This window comes from Hydra vulgaris, chromosome 05, assembly GCF_038396675.1.
Source record: "Hydra vulgaris chromosome 05, alternate assembly HydraT2T_AEP".
NCBI classification, from domain to species: domain Eukaryota; kingdom Metazoa; phylum Cnidaria; class Hydrozoa; order Anthoathecata; family Hydridae; genus Hydra; species Hydra vulgaris.
Window position 1 is genome coordinate 41,801,974 of NC_088924.1, and position 9,616 is coordinate 41,811,589.

Sequence of the window (9,616 nt, forward strand, 5' to 3'; positions counted from 1 at the left end):
TAGAAAAAAAAGTATACCTTGTATTAGGGTTTGATCTTTTGCACGTTGCAATATGAGAATTATCTGCCATAACGTTACACGATTTTGAACTAAGCTTTGTAATATATTTATTAAACCTATATTGATAAAACTTAGATATAAAATAATATAAAATGTTTAGATAAAATTGTAATATTAATTCTATATTTGTTTTTCTCACACACTTTGTAAATATTTTTACTCAATATATATACATTTGCAAATACCCCCGAGGGTATAATAAACATTATAAACGTTATATACAATGTAATAAATGACACACCCACAACGTTCCTTCTGTCGCAATACAACAATAGTTTATACATAATACAGTTATTTCCACTAATTACAACACCCCTTGATCTCTAGATCACAAAGTCCGCATACTTATTCGGAAACCTCCGCACTCGCGTCGATCTTCGGAGATTTAGGTTATCCGCGATGGGTTCTTTCGATACTCTGATAGACAAGTCAGCTACAATGGGAGCAGGACGGACGTCCGACATGTGTCTCGGCAATCCATTGATTTCTACCGAAACTCCTCGTCCTTCATCTGAGACTCTTCCTCTGTTCCATTCGCTTGTGCATTTTGAGTCAGGTGGTTTTACAAATACTTCTTGTCCTTGTGTATAGTTGTGGAGAACTTCCGCGTTAGTTTTGGCAGAAATTGTGTGTGGTTTCCACTCGTAGGAAAATATAGCTTTGTAGGGGAGCGATGTTTCCTCGCCATTTTTTCTGGGAGCTACGTTATACCAATATACCATTTTTAACGGGTCTTTGCCACTTCTGGCTGCCATGCGCTTGAATGTGCGATGATGACGTTCAACAATTCCATTTCCAGATGGCCTGTAAGTGCAACGAAACAAGATGGACACTCCCCAATCTGCGCATAATTCACCAACGAGTTTTGAGCGAAAAGTCTTGCTGTTGTCAAGTAGAACTTGCCACGGAGGTCCTCTTTCTCGGAATATTTCTTCTAAATGGAAGCACACTGTTGTTTCTTTCTCGTTCTGTAGCCTTCTCCAAATTGCAAACTTGCTCCTTTTTCCACAGTCAATAATAGACAAGTAAATCTCTGATTTGTAGTGGGTTATGTCAATAGCCAAACGATGCCAACTCTTCAAGGATTTCCTTCTTCCCATCTAATCGGCGCAGGATCCACCGATAAACATCTTTCGCAACTTTTCACGACTGATTCAACGTCTTTTCTGCAAACTTTCTCCTTCGGATATGTTTGTTTCATCAAATAAAGTGTTCGATTGACTCCAAAGTGATGAAGATTATGAAACGATTTCACATCAGGCGGTACAATGTTTGCTGTCATTGCAGAATGGTTTGCATGCAGCCAGTTCTGTGGTACCCTCGTAAGAGCATCGGCTTTGTTTTCTGCTGACTTTACCAGGAAAAGTTTTAATTTTATATTGCACTCCTTCACAAGGTCTTCAATTAATGACAACCGACGACGGACAAGTGGTTCTCCAAGACCGTGTACTCGAACGGGTTTGTCACTGATAATTAAGGATCTCAACCAACCGACAACAGCAGTTGAATCACACTTTATGTTAATACATTCGAATCCCCATTTTGTTGCTAGATTAATTCCTTTTATCACGGCTTCTAACTCTGCAAGATTAATGTGAGCCGTATCATCTTGTTTCCTCAGCCACGAACAGTCTTCTACTATTTCCCCAGCCACTTCCAAAACTATGCCAACAGCTAAACTGCTTGCATCGCACCACACTGTTGCTTCAGAAATGTTTTTGACGTTCCATGACCCATGAACGGGATCTTCTTTTGTAAGTCTTTCATTCAAACTGCTTACTAATTTAACAACTCGTTCGTTCACCAAAGAGTCCCATCCACAACTACTCGAAACTCTTTTTAGATAGCTGCACGAAGGGCGCAGCCAATTTGCTATTGGAAAATGTCCGGTCAGCTGTCCGCACCAAGAAAAGATTTGCCGACGTGTCATTTTTCCTTCCGGAACTTTGGGTATGTTGTCACGTTTCCAACGGACTTGGTTACATTGTTTGTACACTCGCAATCCAAGCACACGACCACCGACAAGTTTTTCTGGCAACTTAGAATCCAAGCCATATTTTTTCAAGAGTTCTTGAACTCTGCAACTTGACACTATGTTATTATTGACAATGATATCATCAATAAATGAATCCGTCCCAGACTCGACAAATTTATCTAAGGATAATATCTTTTTTAAGATTTTAGTCATTATTCTGGGCGCCACATTTAAACCAAAACCCAATCTTGTTAGACAGTAACGCTGCCCTTCATATTCCACAACTTGATATTTCCATAATGCTTCGTCGACACGAATTTGCAGGTACGCTTTCTTTAAGTCGATTATCTCAAGATTTTCTCCCAACTTTCTCCAGTTGCGAAGTTTGGTACTGCAAACATCGCCATCTGCAGTATGACTGGATACAAATTGATTCAACTCCCGGTAGTCCATCACCAGACGTATTTTTAACTTATTTCGTTGAGTTACTGCCATCAATGGAATGATGCCATTACATCTCCCTTCAAATGGTTTCAGCCATCCCTGTGCTATCCATTCACTTATTTCCATTGCGTACTCACTTTTAACGTCCTCAGAGATATGATAGTTTGGAATTTTGTTAGTTAACGTTGGTGGTTCCATCAGCCATTTCCAAGACACGCTCTAACTGCCATTTTTGAATTCTGCTACGAAGTCTTTATCAATCAGCTTTAGAATAGTAGACGAGGATACTTCACTCGTTTTTTCTTGAGAAACATCAGTAGCACCGATAGTTAGTTGTTCCACATTGAAGTTTATGGTTTCGCCGTCCCTCCCGACTTGGACACCTCCAAGCAGTCGTATTGCGTCCATACTAAGTAGCATTTGATATTCGGGAACAATGTCTGCCACCAGGCATTCCAAATCGATGGTGGTATCATTTATAGAAAGATTAACAACAATCTGGTGTTTTATTTCAATTGAGTTTCCATTCATCATAACAACCTTTTCTCTGGCGAGTTTGACATTTTTTTTCGTTTATAATTTCCCGACTTAAAATGGATTTGGAGCATCCAGTATCCAACAATGCTTTTATTTTTCTTCCATTAACATATGCGCAGAGAGTTGGCGGTTTTAAATTTTGTGGGAAGCCGCTCGCACAAAAACGGGTGGCTTCCCTTCCACGTTTTTTGAGTTCGTACACTTTTTATAGCAGTGCAGGGCCAGGTGATTGTCCATTCCACACCCAAAGCACCTCTTCTTGTCAATTTCTTCGCTACAATTTCGACTGATATGTCCATCCTCGCCGCAACGGTAGCAAGTTACGGTCTTTCTTCCGCGTCCTTGAGGAACCTGCCTTGGACTGATGGCAACAGAATTCACGCAACTAACAAAACATGATTCTTTGCGACGTAAAATTACCAAACTTCTTGATTTTTCAGCGATCTGGTACAGCGACATTGTTGATATTGAGCATGCGGTTTGCAGCTGTTTTCTTGCTTCGTCAGGTAACCCGAGAATGAATGCGCACCTTATCCACTCTTCGCTTACGTGAGTTGATATTAGCTTGCTCAGCCTCGTTAATTCTGCGAGATATACGTCAACAGACTCGTTCTCTGTAAGACGGCGATTTACGAATTCTTCGTATGCTGTTAGCGGAGAAGCAGAGAAGGCAGTAGTCAGTGCATTTTTCACTTCTTTGTAGTCTTCTTTTATTTCATCACTAAGACCTTGATAAACGGCAAACGCTCCGCCAGAGAGAAATAAGGGGAGCACCACATGCAACTCGTCAACTTTTTGAAGTTTTGCAACCAGTTCCAATTTCTGTATCCATTCTGAAAACTCACCCGAACCATCGTATTGCGACACCAAATCTGCAAACTTTATCACTATACTCATTGCCGAAATAGCTTGTAATATTAATTCTATATTTGTTTTTCTCACACACTTTGTAAATATTTTTACTCAATATATATACATTTGCAAATACCCCCGAGGGTATAATAAACATTATAAACGTTATATACAATGTAATAAATGACACACCCACAACGTTCCTTCTGTCGCAATACAACAATAGTTTATATATAATACAGTTATTTACACTAATTACAAAAATATTATATATGTGACATTTTATTTTTGTCAAAAATGCATTGCGATGTTATAAGATATCTTATACCCTGATATAAAATGCATTGCGATGTTATAAGATATCTTATACCTTTTTTTAATATTACAAAATTACAATGCAAAGTAATTATATTATTATAAAAGTATAATAAAAAGTAATTACAATAATGAATATATAAACGATATATTTCATATAATCATTATATTTAAAAAATTTGGAAAATTGTTTGCGGAAAATATCCTGAAAAAATTCAGAATATTTTCCCCCTAATTTTTCCCTTATTTTTGCATTCAGCCAAGTTGATGACAATAATATATACTTTAACTTGCATGTATGGAAAACTTTTCGGATATTTACAAAAAGATAAATTTCAGAAAAATATCCGGTGTTCCGGGAATATCCCAAAAATAAACAATCCCTGAAACTCAATTATAAAAAAATAGTAAATGAAATAAAGAATATCTTTCCAAGTTTCTAATCATAGGTTTTTATTAAAAATAAAAAAAGATCCAAAATACACAATGTTTTGGCAACGTAACTTTCATGCTTCAATCAAGAAAAATTGTAACCTGGACGAGGTCAACTAAATTATACATGATTAAAACGTGAAGAAGGAAACCGGGTAAGAGCATGCATCAAACTTTATCTAATGAATAAGTCGATATTTTCTCCAATATTAGCTAGCGACACCAAATTTAGCTAAAAAGAAACAAATAAAAACTTAAAAAACAATTTGATTATTAAAAAATTATCTTAAATCACACACTTTTAACGCAAGTCTTACATGGTGAGTCGCCAACTGTTTTGGCAACAAGATTTTCTGGTGTTGCTTTTTCTTTGATCTAAATCATGAAACAATTTTGAAAAAAGCAATGCTATATTTGAGAGAAACTTGCTTTACATGTTGGAAAGTTGTCAACATTGAAAGATAAGCGTAATGCAGTTTTAAATACAATAGCATCATAATCATCTTTTTGTGGGGAAAACATTGAACAAATCCGCGTTAATAACCTGTTTTATATTTTACATAATAACAAAAGTAATAAAAGTCATATAATATATACAATAATAATATCATAAATACAATTCAAATATATATATTAATCATATAATATTTAAATAATAAAAAAAAAATGTAATAAATAAGTATTAACCTTTTTTAACAAGTAAAGCACAAGATCAAGATGTCATATATTACAAAAAGATAAAGTATATAATAATAATATATACATATATCAATAATAAATAACATAACACATTTGTTTATTGATATTATCTTGGTTAAATTCTTTAACCTTGTTGATAAAAACCAAATAATAGAAGAAAATCTATTTTTGGTTTTTATCTAACCGACTATTGAGCAATAATGTACGCAGAATTTCTACAGACATTATTGCTCAAGAATCAAGAATAAGTTCTGCTAGAACTTATAATTTGTCCATGTAGCTTACTTAATTTGATATTAAATTCGTTATAACATAACTTATTTTGTACTTAATTAAGTAAGCAAAATGGACAATTTCTAAAATATTATATCATAAAGTAGAAAAAAAGCATACGTTGTATTTGAGTTTAATCTTATTTGTGTGGCAAATAGGGACGCTTGGTACTAATTTATTTAACTTAATTTGATGTTATTTGGATATTAGATATTACAACTTAAAATATATTGGACTATTTAGTTCTGTTTTAAATGCATTGCGTTATTAGATGTTATATAGACTAATTTTTTTTTTTAATTGTGATTAAACTACAATAAAAATTAATTATATCATCATAATAGTAAAATGTTTATAACTAATATAATGAAAACAAAAACTATACTATAAAAAAATAAATAATATAATAAAAAATATAATTTTATATTTCTTATCGCAGGTTTTTTTAAGAATTAAAAAGGTTCCGTTAGACGCGATTTTTTTGGACGTAACTTTCACGTAAAATAGTAACCTGGACGAAGTCACTTAAAATACACGTGATTGAAACGTGAATAAAACGTTGTGTGCCTACTGGGTGAATTCTAAACAACGATCTTTTACATCCTGCAATAATTTTTTATCTTTCATAATATGCAATAAAAAAAGGGGGCATTAGCGCCTTAATTTAGCTACGCTCGATTATTACATGCAATGCATAACTAAGTGGATATATTTTATTTTAGTTTTTTTAAAATAAGGTAATATATTTTAACTACTATTTATGTCAAAATGTGTTAAGAGGGAACTAGAATACTTGCGAAATAATAACTTATTGTCATATATTATGCAAAACCGTGTAGTTAGCATTGGATATTACCGCGTATCTGAACTACATATTTTGTACTGGAGAAGGTTAAAAATTTATGCTTTAAATATTTCAACAGTTTTGGGCTCATTTTACTTTATTAGAATATTATTCATATTTTTGTATAGAATATTATTCACATTTTTTGTAGTGTCAACAATAGATATTCGCTATTAAAATTATAAATACTCCTTTATAGCAGCCGATGCTAGTTACCTGGTTTTGCACTACTATGTTCCATAAATTTATTTCCGATTAGCAAGAAATCAAGTTTTGACTAGATATGTTAAACTTTAACTTTTCTGGTCAAAACTTAATCCCTTTATTTAGCAAGTTAATAAACTACTATAAGTAAATTATTTTAATAAAGCAAGGCTCATAAAAACTTTTTTAGGTATTTTTTAAATTAATTATCTTTAATTCATTGGAAACTTTTGATGCTCTTAACTTTCATTTTCAACTTTAATTCCACGCATCGACTTCAGCTTTTCCTCTTTTTACAAATGGCGGGCTATATTTATTAACGAAAAAAAGCGGCTTTATTTTTCGTTCAATAAAATCCAGCAAATTAGACATCTAGTTTATATATCATTGTTATTAAAGAAATTTTTGTGAAAATTCATTCGTAAAAATATTAAATTAAATAATTTCTTAAAACTTAATTGTTAATTGATTATTTTTACTCGCGTGGTACGCTGACTCAAAGCGGCCATGTTTATCCCTTTACGAATAAAAAAAAAACCTCAGCGAAAAAAAGAGTATGTTATATTTCTTGTTTGAATATATAAGGGCATTATAATAACAAATTTAAAAACTAGTACTGACATGTTACATCAAATATCTTATCAATAAATTTAGAAATTGCAAATTTTTCTTTGATTGTTATTTCATTATTACACTCATATTCTTGTAAAAAATTTTAAAAAATCTTCCTTTACATGAAAATAAATTACTTGTGTACATAGATAAAAATAAATAAATAATAAACTTGTGTTTGAACCTTTCTGTATGCTAACTGATTAAAAAGTATTTCAAAGGATATAAGTTCACCAAACAGCAACACATTTTCACAATCTTATCAATAGTAGCTTTTTGGTCAGTCTTCTTTTTTTTTTAAGAATTACAATGGAATGGGAGATCGTAATATGGCAAACTTTCTTTTAACAAGTCCAATTATTCGATCTACGTGTATTCAAACAGAGGCAATCTTTCTAGTATTTTCTACTTATATTGGGAGGAGTTATTTTTTCCCTCTAGTAAGATCAGGAATGGCAAGATTAGCTCTGTAAAACTGGACTTCTTTATTTATTTTAAATCCTCTATTTGCCATCACAATATCTTCTGGCAACAAATTATTTAGTAGACTTTCTTTAATAATTTTTTGTGCAGATGATTGTCCACCCCAACCTTCTGAATCGAAACTGACGGTGCCTTGAGGTCTGATACCTATCAAAAATTTCACTTTCTGGCTAAGTTTATATTGCGAGTAAATGTGAATCTAATTTGCAGCTCCATAAGGTATCGCCGCAGCAACCTTGAAACATTTTACAATAAGAACAAATTTGTAGTCAAATTCTATAAAGCACATTGATATTGTTTCAGGCCGTATAATTTAAAGTGACAACCTTGCAACAAAGTATATCTTAAGTTACGTGAATGCTTCTGTGAACTGTTGCTACTAATACTTCTTATTGATTTGCAATTTCTTGGAATTGCTAATACATTTTTCTTGTTCGTTTGTTAGTGATATTGTTGTTCGTTTGTTTGGGAAATTCTTGCTCGTTTGTTAAGGATTTTGTTAAACCTTTGATACGTGGACTGATGTAATCACTGAATACAAACTATGAAACTGCCAAAGTTGGCTAACATGCATAACAAATGACAAGATGGTTATTACCCAGATGGCACATAGTCGTTGGCCCAACGTTGGATTAACGTCGAAAAATTCGTTGGTTAATGAGCATTGATAATAAACCAATTTAAATTTTAAAATAACATAAAGAATATCAATATTTTTTGTAATAAACATAATTATATTAAAATATTTGTACACATGTTCAAACAAATAATGTTCTTTTCGACTGCTAAGCATCCTTACGAATATTGCATCTTTACTTCACTTGAGACTAACAACAACGTTTGAATGCTCCTCGTTATCCAATTTGATAGAAAGCGGGTGTTTCCCTTTCCTTTCAGTATTTAAAGTGAAAAAAATCATACTTCAAGATTTTAAAATAATTCTAAGCCTTGCCACCATGACAAAAATGTTTATCACATTGTTTAACATTAAAAAAGTAACATACATTGTTCGAAGTGAACTTGAGTTATTAAAAGTTGAATTTAAGCAATCAAAATTTAAACAATGATCTCGCCTAGCTACCATGTGTTGTTCCACCACTTGTAACATATACTGTTTTTGTGCTTCGTCTCTTGTTAAAGTGTTCACAGACTTTGCAAATCTTAATCATTGACAACTTTTGCATGACGTAGAAAGATTGCCGTTTTTCGAAAATTATTGTCGGTTTCCCACTGTTTTGGAGGCAGGTGCAACGAGGCTGTTTCAATTCCAAGAAAATTGAACAGGAGCCAGGATTTCTTGCCAATCAGATGTATCAATTTTGTTGAGGATACTAGCTGTGGGAAGACAAGAACATCTTTATCTAGTGCTATGTATTTTTTTGCTTTGATAAGTTTTCTGTCAATTTGTTTTTTTTTCCGAATCTGACGCCCAATTTGAAAAGAGTGAAAATGTGATCGTTTCTTCTGCCATATTCCACATATGCCAGTTCAATGCTAAAATTGCCGTTCCAGCTACCTCGGGGTCAATTTTCTTTAACATATGTAGATCATGTCATAACTAAAGATCATTTGATGGTGCATCGGCTGCAGAAAGAGCGGCTAACCACGCTTTCACATAAAATAAAGCATTGAATGTGCAAATATGACGCAACCTTTCCATTTTTTCAGGATCGTTATTCAAATGATCACCAAAACCATACATTTTAGCACTGCATATAACAGTTGCCATCCAGCGTGCATGATGGTGTGCACCAGGCTTGAGCCAGTGCACTCCACGAGGAGACGTTTCTCCAAGAAGTATGAGCACAAGTTCTGCACATTCATTGTAGTCATCACGAGGCATGCTGTTACTTTCTGAGGCCAAGATTTGTTGCAAGAAATTAACA

General features: G+C 33.3%; 1 protein-coding gene across 1 annotated transcript; it reads right to left on the reverse strand.

The window, feature by feature from the left end:
• Positions 1–1,138: 1,138 nt before the first annotated feature.
• LOC136080388 (uncharacterized) lies at positions 1,139–2,605 on the reverse strand. The gene has a single exon (XM_065797005.1). The coding sequence runs from the start codon at positions 2,603–2,605 to the stop codon at positions 1,139–1,141; it is 1,467 nt and encodes a 488-aa protein (XP_065653077.1).
• Positions 2,606–9,616: the final 7,011 nt, after the last annotated feature.